General features: G+C 48.0%; 5 protein-coding genes and 1 non-coding gene across 6 annotated transcripts; 2 read left to right on the forward strand and 4 right to left on the reverse strand.

The window, feature by feature from the left end:
* Nucleotides 1–333: 333 nt before the first annotated feature.
* Nucleotides 334–4382, forward strand: I303_106007 (uncharacterized protein; the record flags this gene model as incomplete). Its single annotated transcript, XM_018409316.1, has 9 exons — nt 334–596; nt 695–1141; nt 1251–1641; nt 1719–1987; nt 2073–2265; nt 2324–2376; nt 2437–2632; nt 2684–2779; nt 2832–4382. 9 exons carry the CDS (start codon nt 334–336, stop codon nt 4380–4382), a joined length of 3459 nt encoding a protein of 1152 aa, XP_018261589.1.
* A 489-nt stretch (nt 4383–4871) lies between these two features.
* On the forward strand, nt 4872–6436 carry I303_106008 (uncharacterized protein; the record flags this gene model as incomplete). The annotated part of the gene is made up of 6 exons (XM_018409317.1): nt 4872–4949; nt 5166–5259; nt 5405–5795; nt 6054–6109; nt 6225–6253; nt 6371–6436. The coding sequence occupies 6 exons, from the start codon at nt 4872–4874 to the stop codon at nt 6434–6436; spliced, it is 714 nt and encodes a 237-aa protein (XP_018261590.1).
* Nucleotides 6437–6622: 186 nt separating this feature from the next.
* Nucleotides 6623–10481, reverse strand: I303_106009 (uncharacterized protein; the record flags this gene model as incomplete). The annotated part of the gene is made up of 21 exons (XM_065969294.1): nt 6623–6760; nt 6848–6955; nt 7045–7107; nt 7195–7312; nt 7381–7490; nt 7585–7647; nt 7715–7776; nt 7836–7881; nt 7955–8239; nt 8353–8548; nt 8617–8793; nt 8854–8926; nt 8984–9060; nt 9199–9288; nt 9345–9417; nt 9489–9674; nt 9745–9779; nt 9830–9855; nt 9908–10056; nt 10134–10227; nt 10296–10481. 21 exons carry the CDS (start codon nt 10479–10481, stop codon nt 6623–6625), a joined length of 2355 nt encoding a protein of 784 aa, XP_065825366.1.
* A 399-nt stretch (nt 10482–10880) lies between these two features.
* On the reverse strand, nt 10881–10995 carry I303_106010. The gene has a single exon (XR_001936510.2). It is a non-coding gene; the product is annotated as a 5S ribosomal RNA (ribosomal RNA).
* Nucleotides 10996–11508: 513 nt separating this feature from the next.
* On the reverse strand, nt 11509–13662 carry I303_106011 (uncharacterized protein; the record flags this gene model as incomplete). The annotated part of the gene is made up of 1 exon (XM_018409319.1): nt 11509–13662. One exon carries the CDS (start codon nt 13660–13662, stop codon nt 11509–11511), a length of 2154 nt encoding a protein of 717 aa, XP_018261592.1.
* Nucleotides 13663–15078: 1416 nt separating this feature from the next.
* I303_106012 (uncharacterized protein) lies at nt 15079–17467 on the reverse strand (the record flags this gene model as incomplete). The annotated part of the gene is made up of 7 exons (XM_018409320.1): nt 15079–15205; nt 15301–16346; nt 16401–16529; nt 16636–16768; nt 16881–16941; nt 17126–17336; nt 17408–17467. 7 exons carry the CDS (start codon nt 17465–17467, stop codon nt 15079–15081), a joined length of 1767 nt encoding a protein of 588 aa, XP_018261593.1.
* Between the last annotated feature and the right edge of the window lie 957 nt (nt 17468–18424).

The following is an 18424-nucleotide window of genomic DNA, read 5'->3' on the forward strand; positions in this document are numbered from 1 at the left end:
TCAAGAAGGGAAGATAGATAGATAGTATTTGACCAACCCTTCTCTTCTCATATTGACGTCAGCCATCCTCACCATCATCATCACCTTACAATCGGATCTGAGCGGTACATTCGGATCCTCGTATCTCCAGGCGCAGACGTATAAGAGCCAAGAAGATAAGCTTCAAAAGCGAACCGATATGGCCCCTTCAATCGTTCCTTTAGACCTATACTGTTTATAGCGATAACAATAGCGATAGTGCCAACGATCGACCATATACTATCGATCGTCTGATCATCCTATCCCATTAAATTGTTCAAACAAAGAGAGCTCGATTAGGTAGCAATCAACAACATGCCAGCGGAACCGAAACCTTCAACAACATCGTCCGCCGCGGGAACATCTTCCTCGACAGCAGCAGGCGGAGGAGGAAGCAAGAAACGGTCCTTGGCGCCGAAGAGAGGTGCGATAGCTTGTGTAAGATGTAAAGAACGTAAAGCGAAATGCGTACCTGCTCCACCTGGCACGAGTCCGGTCCCGACATGTACGAATTGCTTGACTGCGAAGAAGGAGTGTGTGTATCTTGAAAGAACGCCGAATGAGATCTTCTTACTGGAGTAAGTATATCTGCTGATCTTCATGACAAAGCGAAAGTTATTTCCATAGGCTTCGTTCCTCGATCCGTGCTGATGCCAGCTCCATTACCACCCTGCAGATACGTATCACAGCTTGAAGCTCGATGTGCGGCTCTCGAAGTGGAATTGCGAAAAGCCAATCCTTCTTCGTCGTTTGCATCGGATCATATACAAATGCCAGCCGAAGCTAGATCAGCAGCAGTGAACAAGCTCAACCAAGTATACCCGCCCTCATCGACACAGCCTGATTCAGCAGCAGCAGCAGCGGCGCCACCTCCGACAGCTCCAATCCCGATCAACAACGCTAATGACAACAACGGTAATAACAATACTATAGAAGTGAAAGTTGAAGAAGGGCCATCGAGTGTACCCTCGACTGGAAGTGGTGGACCGGAGTTGACGGTGGATGGGGAAGAAGATGAGCAGGACTTGGCGCTGGGTATAGGAATGCTGAGTCTTGGTGGCGGGGAAGAACCGGTCTATGTGGGTCCTAGTTCGGGGATCAATTGGGCTCGAGTATGTGCAACGTGAGTAACAGCATTCTTTCTTGACAAGATCCTTCATGCCGGAAGGCATCATCACCTTGGCAGTGAACTTTAGCTAAAACAATGATTGTTCGTAAATCACCCATCAAAGTGCTCTGCGTCGACCCAGAGAAGCCACTCAACCTCGTTCCCACTTATCTCGGTTCTCCTACCTTGCTCCGCCGGAATTAGCCTCTGTCCAATCCGCCTTGGAGTACACCTTACACCATCCGACACCTCCTTTACCGCCGCCTGCACTGGCAACGCATTATCTGGAACTGGTGTACGAGCATATCCAAGCTAGGTATGGGTGCTTCGATTGGACCGCGGTCAAGAATTGGCATGAAAATCGTCAGGCGATATGTCAAGGCAGACCCCTCTGGGGCGTCGGGACGGGCAACGACGAAAGGCGGAATCTCGCGAGTTTCTTCCTGTGGTTGTGTTATGGATACGGAGCTAGATTGAGTGAGGATGAGAAGCTAGAAGGCGCCGTGTCGCACGAAGTGAGTCATACCCCGCTCCTCATCATCCGCGTTATGACTTGTCGGCATCGGTTTTGCTGATACCTATTGGCCTCTAGGTATACTACAACGCAGCTGTGGCGTGTTTGTCAACCTTGACATCCCATCACTCCGTTGCGACCGTGCAAGCATTAGTCCTGTTGATCATATACGGCCTGAGACACCCGACGGCCGAAGTGGCCGTGTGGCAAGTCGGCGGTTTGGCTATGCGTACTGCCGTTGAACTTGGAATGCACCGCCGATTGAGGTCAAGGAGCGAAAGGGAGAAAGATCCGATGAGATATGAGATGAAGAAAAGGGTCTTTTGGGCGGTTTATACCCTCGATCGGTAAGTTCAGAGTAAACCCCTTTTTCTTCTTCAGTGAACCTACTCAGAAAGGCTAAGCAAAGCTGATTGATGTGAATACTTTCAGAATGATGGCTGCTCAACTTGGTCGTCCGGCGGGCATACAAGATCGGGACATTGATGCCGAATTACCATTGAATGTCGACGTTGATTTCGGTGATGCGAGAGCTTTATATGCTATGCAGAATCGCCAGATTGAGCTTATGGCTGGACGAAGACCCGGTGATGAGTACAATAATGGGTATGGACCGGTATCTTCTGTGAGTACTTGACGGCATACAAATTGCTGCAGAAAGGCAATTGACAATCTCTGGGCAGATGACTTCTGCCATCCATAACATACGGATGAACCAGCTCAAGCAGATGATCACGTAAGTGCACTGAATACTGGACACGGCCATCTGAGGACAATGGGCTTACATGATTGATAGCGACGCGATATATCGACTTGACAAACCCTTACGACCCAGAGATCCGGACGCACACACCGCAGAGCCGGAAAGACAATCGTACGATGAGGTTGATGACTTACTTAGACGGCTTGATCAGTGGAGGGCATGTCATCCTCAACCCAAAGAAGGCATACCGATGCTGCCCCACGAGCAGTGGGAATTGGAATATCACAATGTGAGCGGTATATTCTTGCGAATGACGATGTAGCTGATTTCCCATTCTTAGTGTGTTCAATTGCTTTTGAGACCTATTGTCGCCAGCTGCAAGGCTGCTGGACGATATGTCACCCTTTGTCTCGACTCGGCTGCTGCTCTGTGTGACGTAGGTCAATTTTCACTTTGCACCTTGCTATGACTGACTTATCCTCATTCAGACTCAATACAATTATCTCCAACCACCTGTTGTCCAGTCCAAGCTATCCACTTGGCGATTCTACCGACTTTTCCTGGCCGGTCTGACCCTCCTACATATCATCACGACCTTTCATCCGTACTTGTCGGAGTCGGATAGGCAGAAAGCCGAAAATGCCATTCGGAAATGTCAATCTGCTTTAGGGGTCTTCGGATCGAAATTCAAGGCTGCGAGCAGGCACGAAGGCTTATTCAGGGAGTTAGTCAGTGCATGGGAGAACGGTATGGGCACCGTTGGCCAGACCGCAGGACACAAGAAAGACTCGGCAGATGGTGTTTTGGGCAGTCCTGGACCTGGACCTGGATTAGCAGGAATCGGAATTGAAAGTACGGCTGAAGAGATGATTGCGCGCTTGTTTGATATTGGACCTACACCACCGTCTATGATACATCAGGATGGACCGATCGGTATCCCTACTTATCAACCTACCTATAATCAGAACAACAACTTGCTTGATCCCAGCGCAGGCTTGTCGTCAACACAGTCGATCCTAGGCAGTAATTACGACGGGTCTTCTTCGCAAGGACAAGGACAAGGACAAGGGTATGGACTGGCACAACCACAAAATATACCTACGAATCAGCAAAGTACCCTTCTACCGAACTCACTCGCTAGTCCGACAGGTGTGATGGGCAACAATAACAACGCCAATAACGGCAACAATGGGCTGAGTTTGAGTTTAGAGAGCTTGAACAGTGACTTCCCTCCACACTCGCATTCGCCTCTCAATCATCAGTCATTCAATTCCTCGTACCCTTTGCAACAACAGCAACAACCACACACTCAGCAATACCAATTCCAAGGTTCCTCTTCTATACAGCAACAGAACCCCTCATTCCATCAAGCTCATCTGACTGGTGGGTTGCAAAGTACCGATGACTGGGCAAGCATGTTAGGTGAAATGGGAGGAGGGATGAAAGATGATTTCTTCTCTTTGATGTCTTCTTTCGGTTTAGATACTCATACCCAAACACCAATGATCACTTCGGAGAGTTCGGATCCGATATTCGATTTTTTGACTTCACCTCAACCAACGAACCCTACTCCGAATATCAATACTACTGCCAATACCGGTTCTACGTCAACACACCATACTAAGCATGATCAGAATCGGAATCAGAGTCAGAGTCATAATAACCAACAAGTATTCCCACTTGGACAAAATGCGAATACGAACACCCAGGCGAACACAAATTCCAATACGCTCGCCAACACGATCTTCCCCGGAAGTGGGAATAGCGGATCGATATGGGATATGAACAGGAGAGATAGTAATTTAGGTATGAGCGATTGGGCGGGACTCTTTGATGGGCTGTCGTCCTCTTCGAATGGGTTGAACCTCGGACAAACACATGGGCAAGGACAAGGATTAGCACAAGCACGAGGACAAAATACACACGCTGGTACGCAAACGCAAACGCAAACTCAGGGGCAGAGTCGGAATCAACAAGACAATGAAGGACAAAGGCAAGGACAAGGACAAGGTAATAACAATACATGGGGATTATGTTAGTTTTATTTAATTTTCATCCATTCTGGTCTTTTTACGGGACTACTTCCAGTACGGATGTACTATATACTGTGGCTCTCTTATCTGGACTTGTATTCTTACGGATGTATGAGCTCGAAGTTCCATCCACGATATAGCAAATCATGGGGCATATGTCTACTGGCGCAAACTGGCGCAAAGTAATGATACAAAACGCCAAGTCACGTGCGTTGGATTCGTTCGTTCGTGCGTTCGTAAGTTGGTTGCCGATTTCTGGCTTGTACAGGATAGAATACTTTATATACTGTCTTGCTCGTCTTGGTTATCTGCACTCACTTTTGAACTGCATAATTTCAGCATACCAATTCGACGAACAGCTCCTCACATCCGACTAAGCCGGGTAATATCTGACAACGATACACAGTATTCAATATCCAACATCCAGAGTTAAAGTCAAATTCAAACTCAAACCCAAAGCGAACGGAGTAAATCTGCCTAGGCATCGTTGCAGTAATGTCAATGATCCGCCCGTTCGATCCTACGGATATATTGAGATTCAATAATGTCAATTCGGATGCGTGGACAGCTACCGTGAGTTATTGAACGATGATTTCCTTAGTGTCCGAGTGTCTTGGTTATCGGACAGTCGAAAGCTGCATGAGCTCTGAAGTCCTTCATTCTTAATTCCTCATTCTGCCATTTATCTGATACTCAATTCGAGTCATTAGAAGATGTGGTGATGACATGACGATGTCGGATATTACCCTAAGAAACAATTTGCTGACGAACCCTCGCATGTATGACTAGTACCATAATGGATATTACGCTTCGTACACTGCCCAGTGGCCCGATTTCTGCGTCGCTGTCGAAGGCGCCTTTGATCCGTCTATCAAAGCTTATAGTGAGTTGCGTCGATGTTAGCTGAGTCTTGGGCGGATGGTTAGACTGGAGTGCTGGCTTTGCATTCCGGTCTTATCCATTCCTATTGCCTTCAGATCGAACGAAGCTGACAATATCATGCATCATCCTCGCTTAACGCTCAACAGTGATAGCTAAACATGAGCCCCCTGCGCCTGATCCACAACACCACGGCCACCTGACAGCGCTTTCTATCGCTCCGGAGTATCGGTCGTTAGGCTTAGCAAGGACGTTGATGAATCTTTTAGAAAGTTTATCAGGGTCTAATCCACGAATATCAAACCATAATCACATTCCCGAAGATGAGCACGATCATTCGAATTGCGGTGGCCATCACGATCACCATCCTCATGCTCATGGCGACGAAGCCGAAGTCGAAGTCGACAGTGAAGGGAGCCAAGAAGGTAATATAGATGGAGTGGACGCATGGTTCGTAGACCTGTTCGTGCGGTGTAATAATAAGAGAGCGATAGAAATGTATGAGAAGATGGGATATAGTGTTTATCGAAGGGTAGTTGAGTGAGTCGAGCCTTTACCTTCCCAGCTTTCCACCTTCCCACCTTGCTATCTTCTCACCGTGCTACCTTGCTACGTTACTACCTTGTCGCTTCGCTCGCCGCTATCAGGCTTCCTTGCTATTCTGAACCCACTCCGTCATCATTAACTCCCATTCCACCTTTTCTTTCCCTCTATGCGCAGACAATGGGCTCCAGTAATGCTTTTCAGATTGACAATGAGAATAATTGCTGACTGACCGACCCGAATTCTTCTCTACAGCTATTACCATGGTATGGAGGGAATAGGTTCTACGCGAGACGAATTAGATGGATTCGGTGAGTCCATCTCACCCAATTTCTCATCTCCAGTATCCGCTTTCGTCTCCTTGCGTGTCGTAGGAACGCAAGGACGCAGCAGTGCGCTAATCGATGATCCTTCTCGGATCTGCAGACATGCGGAAATCTATGCCGAAAGATAGCGTGAGTCGAATCAATTCAGATACAATGATGACCCGAATATCATTCGGTTCCTCACCCCTTATTCAGCGGCACCAGATGTAAGGGAATGCTGATGCTGATAATTGTCATGCGTATTAGACAAAACGCTATGTCCGATTTAACGGGAAAGATATCTTGGTATCGCCCGATCAAGTCTGGGCATAAAGAAATCCTCGACCTCGCGCACAAAACACGGTTGTACAATAGAACACTAATGTTACACGTATATATACTATCTCGAATAACCTGTTTTACAAGGCAAGACAATCCATCGCTTACGCAGCTTTTAATCGTGTCTTTGATGGTCAAGTCCCAATCACTTGGTCACCTTATGATTGTGACCTACTTTACTTAGTAATAAGTCTGGATGTCGACTTCCAGCTTCAGAGGTAACGACCGTGAACTGGTTCCTACCCTAAAAGTGAATGTTCCATGGGGTATTTTCCAGAGCTGTTGTTTTACGTCCCAGATTGATAAATCCTTCTTGCGCTACAAAACACAGCCATTCGGTCAGTCAGATTCTTTGAGATTGATCATTGGCTCTTCGCACCAATTCGCATGGCAGACGAAACTCACGAGCGGGAACGAAATGGTAGTCGTTTGCCCAACTTCGAGATACTTCTTGCCGTACCCTCTGAGATGTTTTGGCGGTTGGTCTTTCTCGCTTTTGGGGAAAGACATATACTATAAATCCATTTGTATTAGTTCGATCCCCGAAACTTTGAAGTTGAGGAATACTGTAAACTGAGATTGGTGTACTGGATAACACTTACAAGCTGGACCACTTCCGCTCCAGCAACTTTACCTACATTCGTGACATTGACCCTAGCCACATACTATAGGAACACGATAGCAGCTTCAGCTCCGGCTATCTCAGACCCACTTCAAAGCGACCAGATGTGTAATTACCGAGGTCCACTCACCAAAGTATCATATAGTCCTCTTTCTCCCTTGAACCGCTCATTTGTTCGCTGTATACTATCTTGATCCTTCTCGTACATCTCAGCAATGTCAAATCCAGAGAGCTCGAAGTTCGTGTAGCTATGGACAAGACATGGCGATATTCATCAGCCTCACCAAGCAACTGCAAAAGATGAAAATCCACGTACCTCAACCCGTAGCCAAACTCGAATCTTGGGTTTATATCGTGCTTGTCGAACCACTTGTAATCTATAGCTAGACCTTCGGTAAATTTGGAGACTGGATAATGACCTTTGCCCTTTAAAGGTGGAAAGTGGAGAAACACGTTAGGCTTTCTCCTTATAAGAAAGAAGCTCACACAGGCAAGCAGAAGATGAAGATCATGGACTGACCATATCTCTGACGATGTTATTTTTTGGCCAGTCCTCAGCCTTCTTACCCATTGTGAAGGGCAGCTAGAGGTTTATCTATCATCAGTGAGACGGGAGACATGACGATGACAACGCAGACCCTTTCACTGACCTTTGCAGATGGATTGACGTCTCCCCAAAGTATATCAACCAAAGCGTTTCCGGTCTCTTGCCCTACGATCGAATAAAAATGAGCTACTGCAGACACAGATCGCGGAGAAAGCATGTCTCACCTGGATATCCCGCAAATAGTACCGCTCCAATCTTGGGAAGATCAATCTAATACCATACATCTTTATTAGCCACTATACAAGCAGCTTCCCATCAGGGACAGGTGTTCGAGATAACGTACCCAATCTTCGACAATCACTTGTCCACCAGCATGCATGACAACCACGACCTCCCCTGCGCAGTTCTTCTCAACATGCTTGATAAGATCTTCACCCTTTTTGTCGAGCCTCAGATGTTCTCGATCCCAACCTTCCACCAGGAAGAGCGAGACGAACACTAGGCAGACTTCAGATTGATAGGCTATCCACGCCATCGAGCCGTAGTGCGCTGGATCATTTTGCAGGACATGGTCGACACGGATTCCACTTTGTCTGGCTCTCAGAGACATAGCTTCGATGGGGGCGGCCTGTCATTGGGGATAAGCGCTGTTTCAAGGATATTTGGGAAGCCGTCAAGGGGTTTCATGCCGAGTGCTTATATACGAGAAGAAACAGAGAGGAGGGCATGGGATCGACGTACGATATAATCCGCATAAGCAGCTCCTGATCCCCCGCCGATGGTGACTGTGCCATTCCAATACCTCCTCTTTGAGCCGACCAAGCAGAAGAGATCCGGCCCACAGCCGCTGAGTGTAGATGGGTAATCTGCGTCGGTACCGAATACACCGATTCTCCTGATTCCCCTCAACGGGAGAACGCCAGAGTTCTTAAGTAGTCTTGAAGTCAGAACTTTCAGCTTTCACTGTTCTAGAAGCAGGTGCAAAACATATGAGACTGAGCTCACACGGTCGATTCAGCGGCTACTTTTCTAGCGTAGATCGCATTGTCCTTCCTCACATCGACGTGCTCATTCGTCCACACATGGCCATTGACTTCCTTGCTGTCGCTCAGATCATACTTCTGGTAGTTAATTCGGGGATAATTCGTATGTTGTTGTGAAGCGTACCACGGTGTGAGTATCCTAATGACGAATTATCAGCTCACAACCGGGTGAACCTCGAGATCCGATCTCTGAACTGACCTTTGCACCATATCGTCCAGTCTCGATTCGGGTATCGATCCTTTGTTGATAGCCTGTAGCAGCCTCTGCCCATCTGAACAGGGTAAGATGTCAGGTGGTATCTGCAAGGGCTCACACGCTTGGGACTTACAAAAGTATTCTCCGGGCAGTTCCATGTCCATACCGTTCAAGGCAGAAGCAACAGTGGAATGCGTCGCCCCGAAATCGCTCTTTCGTGGACACCATCAGCTAGGTCGCAATCGAAGACAGACCAATCGTTGATTCGACTCACTAGAACGCTACTCTCGACCGGTCAGTCAGTAGCATTCAGCATTTTTGGAAGCATGCCAGGTAATTGCTACTCACAAGCCTCTGAAACCCAATTCTTCCTTCAAGACTCGGTTGAGAGCATCATTACTCTCGCAAGCAGCAGTACCGTTGATCTTGTTATACGAGCTAGTATTAAGTACGTTCAGCAAGAACATAGACCGGGACTGGATTCAAAGACTCACCACATGACAGCTCCTGTCCCGGCTCGGACAGTCTCAGCGAAACTGGGCAGATACAGCTCTTTCATCGTTTTGTCTGCATTTTCATTCATAAGCTTGCCAGCTGTCGAATGGTAAGCAAAGCGCGAGCGCATCTGCGCAGCGTACCGTCGACTTCACTTGATATGTCTTCACATCCAGTCCTTCCGCCTTCGTCATCCAGGGGACCGTCGCACACCGGTTCTTGCTCATACAGTATATAGTGTTTGGCGCAGGTGATCAAGCCGGATTGCTGCATGCCTCTGACAGTCAAGAATGAAAGTGTCGATGACAGGTAGGGATCGGGCGTGAATGCTGAGCAGTGAGACTATCAACTCGACAAGTTCCGAGAGATCACGCATGAAATCGGATTGCTAAAGCTCACCCTCCCAGTTCCGTCCTGCATATGGTCTGACCGCCCTGCATCAATTTTCTAGGTACTTCATGGAAGGAAGAGCAATCGGACTTACGACCTACCCAGCGGACCACCAGTCACCTAAATCTTCGTCAGCGGATTATGAGGATTGCTTGAGGATCTGTGAACTCACGGGACCCAATTCAACATTTATGCCTTTCCCCCTGAACTCCTTGCCTATCCTTCTGGCTCTTCCTTCGATAAGTTCTCTGTCAAAGGATGCAGCGGCCGTGAACTCTGATGGCCACTGGGTAACGAAATCCGTATACCTGGGTCCTGAAGCTATATACCCCATTCCAGTCAGACTTCACGTACATTTACCGATTCAACGACGATCTGGAATGCCCATTGATACCCACGACCGTCGTTGAAGCATAGTCCAGGGATGTCCAGCCTAGGTACACCTCCAGAGTTTGCTTGGCAAGGACCCGTCACAGCTGTCGTGAGATTCACCTAGAACAGTCATGCTTGTCCAGATCAGAACAGCTACTCGATGGATGATAAAGCTTGATACGACTCGCCTTCTCCTCTAATGACAAGTGCTTAGTCACTTCCTTCGCGTGTTCAAAGGCTTTTGACCATACTCCGCCGTCGGTGAATGGCCCATCGTAAGTCCCATTTGAACTGTGTTTGTCAAAGTTGGGTATCAATGCTGAAGGGATGAGCGGAGAAAGAACCAGGAGAGCGGTTTTGATCGGCGACCACATAAAGAGACGCCAGCTTGTACAGTATTTGTAATGATCCGCCAGCCCCTTTGCTTGAGTTGATAAATGAAACCAAAGTGCTTCACGATGATCGATGGTCCATGTCGAATCATATCAACATATCAACAACATTATCTTATCTGCCTTGGAAACAGCGTGATTGGTGTGAGGTCATAGGATCCTACCGGCTATCCTACGCGTTTCTGCACCGGCCGGTTATCGTTTCAAATTCGCGCTAATCTTGCAAGGCAGAGACACATACATACACACACACACACGGACACACAAGCCAAAGGACCTTGCGGGGAATTATAGAGCGATCACAACCCTTCGTGGAAGGGAAATCTTCTTCTTCCAACGAACTTCATTTTCGTTGAACGGCAAGTGAACCCCCAAAACAAAAACTACAGCACCCGGGATTCCCAAGTGGTCCCCCATCTTGGTACTAACCGAGCGATATCCAACTTAACTGCGGGGAGCAGACGGGACCCGGTGCTTTCTGGATTCTATGGCCGTAGATGAAGGACAATTCCAACAAGGCCTTTATGTATCTTGATACACCTTGACTCGGTGCTCCTGCTGATCGTACCTGATTTTTTAGTACTCAAGGTGTAGTAACCCTCCTTTGGGTGTCATAGCAACCACACACACACACACGAATACACACCCAATCAGGGTTTCGATCTCTCCGGGACCACCGGCTCGCGCTCCTCTCGGTTGGGGATGAGTGATAATCAAAGAGACAGAGTACATGAAGGTATCACATCTCACAACGAGTGTCCCATCCTATGTAGAGACGGCATGACCATGACTATCAAACAATCAAGGTATACTGCATGAATTCAGAGTATATGCATTTCCCTTCTTTCCTCCCCGGGCACAATCAAGAAGTCCTCCCATAGATGTCTCAAAATGTCCGAAAATCGTAAAAAGTGATGGAATTATCAAAATCAAAGTCAGTTGAAAGAGACTGAAGAAACTGAAGAAAAATGAACGAGCGACGATTTACACGAATTATTATATGTGATTATTATAGAGCCAAACCAACTTCGACGTGATCATCCGCCGCCAATCCTTGACCAAAGCCTGTTGGCCCAACCTCCAACCCTAATCCCAGTCCCAGTCCCAGACCTAAGCCCAGGGAGTTTACCTGAGCCTCCTGCGCTTCATGATCAATTTCCGCGATGATCTCTTCTTTGACCTCCTTGATTCCTCCGACTTTACCTTTCATAATCGGCGTCAAGCTGATTATACTTGCTGTACACAGATCTTCGTCTGAAGCTTCCGACGCCATGCTGATTGAATCTCGGTACGAGTGTTGCTTCTCCGCCGGCGTGATCTGCTGTTGTTGACTCAGACTTGCTGTCGACGAGCTGGATGCGGACGATGCGAGGGAACTGGAGGATGTGAATATGCCTGAGGAAGTTGAGTTCGGGTGAACTTTCGCTGTCGTATAGAAGGCTACTCGGTGATTGATTATTGGGGCAGACTGAATCATCGAGCCTCGTTTGTGTTGCTTGATATCGAATTTGGTCTTGGTCAAATCCAAAGGGGGTGGTGGGGCTCTTCGACGAGGTTCGAGTGGTGCAGTGTTTGAATTGATCGACGAAGTCGAGGAAGATGAATATTGATCGATTCCTAATCCCAAGCCGAGTCCTAGACCCGGGTTGACATCCACGTCGTAAACTGCGTTGATCGCTTGATCCTTGGTGGGCGTCTTGATGACTGTCGAAGCCATACTTGAGTCGGACAGAGAAGCTAACATCGATCCAAGAGCTTCTTCAACGTCAGGGAAAGAGACCAAAGAAGACATTGATGAGGAGGTCGTCATAGAGCTAGAAGATGCTGATGATCTTATTGATTCGTGGTCGTGCGAAGACAAGGACGGTAATGAGGGATACGACATGAAAGGGGGTGAAGGCGGCAGAGGTTCAGATGGGACTTCTTGATCATCCATCTCCGGATCCTCTTCTTCCTCCTCTACATCGCTAGTCTGTTCGGTCTCCTCGTCGTAGGAGATGCTCTCCATCTCCATCTCAAGTCTCTGGAGTGTCTCAGCATTGATGAATTCCGATAGATCGTCTAAGGGGGTGTCGGTATTCGGTAGTTCCGCCAGAGGTTGAAAAGGCGAAAAATCAAGCTGCACGTCTATCGATGGAGCATCTGTGACTTCTAATTCGGGTTGCATGACGATATTCGCCATCTCCGTCAGCTGCTCTTGCGGTCGTTGGATATCAACGGCTTCTTCTAGTCCGGTAGAAGGTTTGTTGGAGGGGTAATGAGATTCCCACATAGACGTGAATTCTTCACTCTGGTTTTGTGGGGTAGCGGGGATGATGTTCAACATCGGTACATCTGGTCCGCTGGGTAAGGTGTACACGCTGGATCTACTGTCTGACGCCAAAAGACCATCTGTCCCAGACGATAGGGTGGTTATATCGTTCATCATAGGCAATTGTTCCGGTAAGTTGCGCGTCAGGGAAGACCGTCTTCTCTCGTTGGTCGGTCTGTAGGGTGAAGGCGGAGGAGGCGCCCGTGATTGGAAGGTCGAGACGTAAGCTGTGGGCGGGGTGGTCACATGCGACGAACTCATAGGAGGTGTGTCGAGCGGCACCACGGCGGAGAAATGACTACCACCGGCATGGGTTTGGGCCATAGGGACATTTGTCGGTTTGGAAGGGACAGGTTCAGTCCTGGATCTCGTTCTGGCTCCAAAGGACGTCGCGCTAGGCGAGGTTGGTCGCGATGATCGTCGCGAAGAAGTGATCATGCGAGGTTGCATGGAGAGTGGTGAAGAGTCGTAAGAGGCCATCCGTTGATGAGGCTGTACCGTTGGCGAACTGTATGACTCGTATGACGATACGATCACTCTCGGTGCCGGAGGATGGGTCCTGATCCTATCGGGAACCGTACTTTCAGTCGTACTGGTATTGAAGGTGGGATAAGCAGGGGCAGTCGCGGCGCGAGTGGGTATCGCGGGAGGTCTGATCGTTGATGAGGAGGATGACGAAGGCGATCCTTGAGTTTGGTCAGAGCGACCATGTCCGGCAAATCTAATGCTCGATACCCCTTGGCCTTCCGTATTCATCCTTAAAATCGGTTTAGGAGGTTCCATGGGTACTGTTGGAGAGGTCGGGATCTGTCTGTCGGAAGGCCCAGCGGCCGACTTCTTTTTCCAGAACATGTCGATATATCTATCTGTCCGTTGGGGGTAGTACGTCTTCACGTGCTTATTTGACGATGGTGTCTGGCAGATCGGGTTACTATGAAGGGTGAAGGGTCTGGTTGATATTTGAACGCGCTAGGCGAAGATGCGTGACGATGGTTGAGGGGATCAAGAGTCTTGTAGATTGTATTACTCAAATGTTCTGTATTCTCCGAATATCGATGCGATGCGTCAAGCACGTTCAATGATATTCGCGTTTGTGAGACGTTCGGTGTCGTCGTTGTCGTTGTCGAAAAGAGTGTTGTAAGTGTTGTCAATGAATTGTTTATGTCTTGCAAGTCTTGTTGATCGGAATCTCAGTCAATGAGAAAGTCGTTGAAAGTCACAAGTAGAACGATATAAACAAGTAAAGAATTAACAAGCCCAGTCTGTCATGTATTAAATGTGAAGTATAAAGTGATCTGTCAGACTAAAGTCGAAGAGAGTAAACGAAATATCAATGTCGACCAATACGCCCTGCCTGCATACAGTATGAGTACCAAGCAAATGCGAACACTACTCCAAGTCACTTGTTGAATCCCATCAGACCTCGTGATACCAAGATGTAAACATTCACTCAGCAAAAAAGGGTGAGCGTCGAAAGTGACGCACGTACATAAGGGTCTTTCTTGTCTGACTTATGGCAATGGTAGGGAAATAGAAGGCTCCGCAGCTGCATGGTAGCTCGTAGGGGGTTTCGACTGATAAAGTTTAGCTTGGAACCGATAATCTGGTCCAAGGGGTTCGAGACTAGGTACGCGTTGTTGCTAACGGCCAAGATGCTCAGGAGAAGAAAAGAAAACGTACGGTGGGTGACAGGAAAAAAGAAAGTCGCGTTCAAGCCAACGTCACATCACGTTCGGCGTGGTTCAGGGAAAACCAGCACGTCCGGAAGTAACTAAAACACCCTGGAAATTGACCGTGCCGGAGTCTGACGGGTCGAAGACTCCGTGTGACATGCATGCATGCATGCCTCATGGCAATTTCCAGACATGAAGATCTTGTCGTGTTGAGGGAGCGTCCGTTAATGCAGGTCGATAGACGTCCTCCGTAGTTTCTTTCCGACGCTAGGCAGGATATGTTTCATTCAACGCGTTCAATATCGATATGATCGTCTCAACCCCATCGTCCATTGATGAGCCGTCGCGAAAGAAGATGAGCCGATTTTAGAGACCAGGGGAAGCGAGATCGCGATAATCCTGGAAGCGTTCCAAATAGCAATAAACAGCCTGAGTACTCTTCAAGCAAGATACGTGTGGCATTGGGACGATCTGCCCCTTTCGTTAATTATAGAGATTGGAGATATTCTTCTGATCTAGCTATGCTTCTGCTTCTGCTTCTGCTACTCCCACCCCTAGATGGTCCGGCTTTGACTGATATAGCGCTCCCAGCGTGTCATATACCATACTGATCTTTGATGGAATTATCCCCTCTGACACTATTGCCCGTACTGTCCTTTTTCTTTCTAGGTTTCTGCCGACCTTCCCTCTTCGCAACCTGCCTTGCCAATCTCAGACCGCATCTACACGTGAATAAAATCATCAGCTAATTTCGCTCTTAACAGAGTATGACACTACAGTAAGGATGTCGGAGGAGGACAATGACAAAGACACTCACGCATTGCACAGATCTTTGATCCCACTTTCATTCCGTCGCCATTCTGGGCTTTCCCTAATTCCGCACATCACACAACAGACCACATTTCCAGGCGGTCGTACAAGCGGACGCGAGCTAGACGACCCATTGCTACCGCCACCACCGTTCGACATCGGATGTCCGTTGGACATTGAAGGTGGGCTATGTCCGTTGGAGAGATGACCCGAGTTCATCGAAGCTGAGAGAGGTATCGACGACTGCAGATGATTCGTGTAATGGCTATGATGATGAGCGTGAAATTGTGTTTGATTGTAAGGTGCAGCGGGATGAGGAGGAGTGATGTAGCTGGAATGAGAAGTGGAAGGGATAGAGGTTTGATAACCTGTAGAGGGCCCCGAATCCCACTGCGTATCTTGACGAGGAGGTAGAGCGAGGGGATCGGAGTGAGCCCAGGCTGCTGTCGTTTGAATGGTTGGCTGAGATGTCGGGAACGGTTGCACAGGTTGCGCGTGAGCTAATGCACCTGCATTCGATCCGATCGATGACAGACTAGAATTCCAGTCGTTTCCTAAGCTAGGTTCTCCGTCTAAATGACCATCATTCTCATGATACGTCGATGCCGATGAGGTACCGTTGTTTCGAGCCGCCGGCAATTCGTACATCCTGGTAGTCTGGAAGCAAGCGAATATCAAATTGCCATAAGGTATAAAGACGCTTGTGACATGCCGATAAACTCCCTCAGTCGTTATTGAATGCTGGGCACCGTAACGCGTTGTGCAGTTCGTCCGCAGCTCTCCCGGACCGGCGTTGAGTTGTGAGGGATCCATATCTACGCCTTTCATGAGTTCGCAATACTCCGCTGCAGTATATTGTCCATCAGGCGTCACCTTGACTCCTATGGGACGAGGTGGTGGCCATGAGAATATTAGCTGAGGTGGAGCCGGTGGTGCGGATGGTTCTAGAGAAGGTGTTGAGTAGTGTAACTGAAAAACACGCGATGGAGGATAGTTGGAAGAAGGAGAGGAAGGTATCTTTTCCGATATGTTACGATGTAATGCCTCGATTTGCTGTACAATCGAGGTTTAGAATGCTCATCATTCCGAGAGATGCGGATAGCTTACCTCTTCAGGCATGACTTTGGTCCCACACCAATTTGACCACTCCGCATCTAGTAACCGAGGATCATTATTGGCCACCGGATCTTTGTCTTTGATAGCATGAAAGAAAGCCAGCAGGAGTCCGTCCGCGACCTGATCGAACAAGAAGGTCAAATTCGTTAGCGTACCCCCTGATAGATTTGTCTACCATAGCTGCATCGAAGAGTGGGAAATGCAGTCAGGACAAAGAAGCACTCACCCAGTTCAAAACGAGATCCAATATCAGATATTCATCATCCTCAGCAAACTTGTCGGCGTCAATCGGAAATTCATTCTCCTCCGGTGGACATCCTAGTATCGTTCGTATTCGAGATAACCGGGCGAAGCGAACTCTGTGCATAAAAATTCCGGTGAAAGAGAATGGTAGACGATAAACAAAATCGTCGGAGAAAGAACAAAGTCCATTTAGCGCTGCGCTGCTGGTCTCATCAAAAGATGACATACCTGGTCACGCTTCCTTGCAAGTCATCCGCACTGATCGCACTAGTCAAATCCTTTCGCGCTTCTACAACGCATTCGCAAGGTCAGCGATAGTTCCGGAGTTTAGGCTTGACATGGTGCAATTCGAAGGGACACCTTTCGCCGTCTGTTCCAGCAACATTCCTCCCATCATACTGTATGAGGCCCCTAATTCTCGGCGGTCCTTTCTCGAGGAGCCTTGTTGGCTCGATGTGAGGAACGGGACTTACGCTCTCGCTCAGCAGGATGTATGAATTCAATGACACTCCTCCCCATCATGCTCAATTTCTGCTTTGACAGATGGTATCCTAACATCGGATCTGGATGTACGAATTTCAATTCCAACTTGGACCCCGTAGACATTGTCCCATCTGAATTCGCCGGTAAAGGTGTATAGCGGGGAGTAAGCAACGCCCAATAACATCGTATCGCACCGACTCGCTAAGTCATCTCAATGTCATCAGCAAATCTGAGCTGGGAGATGCCAACAGGCCGAGGTCCCACTTGCTCACCGGTATTTTGGGACCTAGGGAGGAAGTCGGCGATGCCGATGATCCAGAAGATATCGACATTGCGTACAGTCTAGTCCACTTCAACCTGATCTACCTGATTTAACGTTGTACTCCTGTCACCTCATCCACGGAGGTGCTCTTCTTTGGTTCTAGGTGTAAACATGAACCGTGTGTTGTTATGGCTCGAGCGCTTGTCGAAATGTTCTGATGTATAGGCAAGTAAGTTGATTGGAATGTGCTGGGTATATAACAGTGTATAGCGTAGGTTATTCTAGGTTTAAAGTCTTCGATCACTTTTTTCTTTCTGGCACGAGTGATCGTAGTTAGGGCGTTTGAGCACGGAAGTTTATGTTTGGCTTGGAGTGTACGTATACGTTGATCCAATCTGATGATCTGCACTTTGATGATGTGGACTGAGCTAGTAAAGTAAATCCAACCGTTCCTCTTTGGGTTGATCGACGATGGAGAATGAGAATCAAATAATTGGAACAAGCTTGAACGACATACAGCACAGCATCAGCATCATATGTCGGCGTCAGCGTCAGCCTCGGCGTCAATGACCAATATGGCTATGCTCCATCTACTTATCTATACCTTACACGATGCGACGTCAGCAGAGAGAACCTGAAAAAGTCAATGGAATTTTCCGCCGTCCGCTGGTGCTGGTGCTGGTGCCGTACCTGAGGAATACGACACACATAAAAGTCAAGTGTGGTAAAATTCTCACGTTTTCAGGGTCCGCTTACCCTGCTCACCTCACCATACAACTATCGATCATCGATCGCAATCGGAAATCCCCATCTGATTACGTTTTTCACTTTCGACTCTGCAGTGAACAATTTGGGACATCTGGACATCTGGTGTAAATTAATTTGTTTTTTCAGTTATCTTAGACTCGATCTCTTCTCGAGATTCATATATCAGACCCAGATACACCGGGGAGATCTCCTTATCTTTCTTTATCTATTGCATAATCGTCCAAAAGTCAGATCTTCAACCCACCAAATTACGCGTGGA

The sequence above is a fragment of the Kwoniella dejecticola genome, chromosome 7 (assembly GCF_000512565.2).
Source record: "Kwoniella dejecticola CBS 10117 chromosome 7, complete sequence".
Classification (NCBI taxonomy): Eukaryota; Fungi; Basidiomycota; class Tremellomycetes; order Tremellales; family Cryptococcaceae; genus Kwoniella; species Kwoniella dejecticola.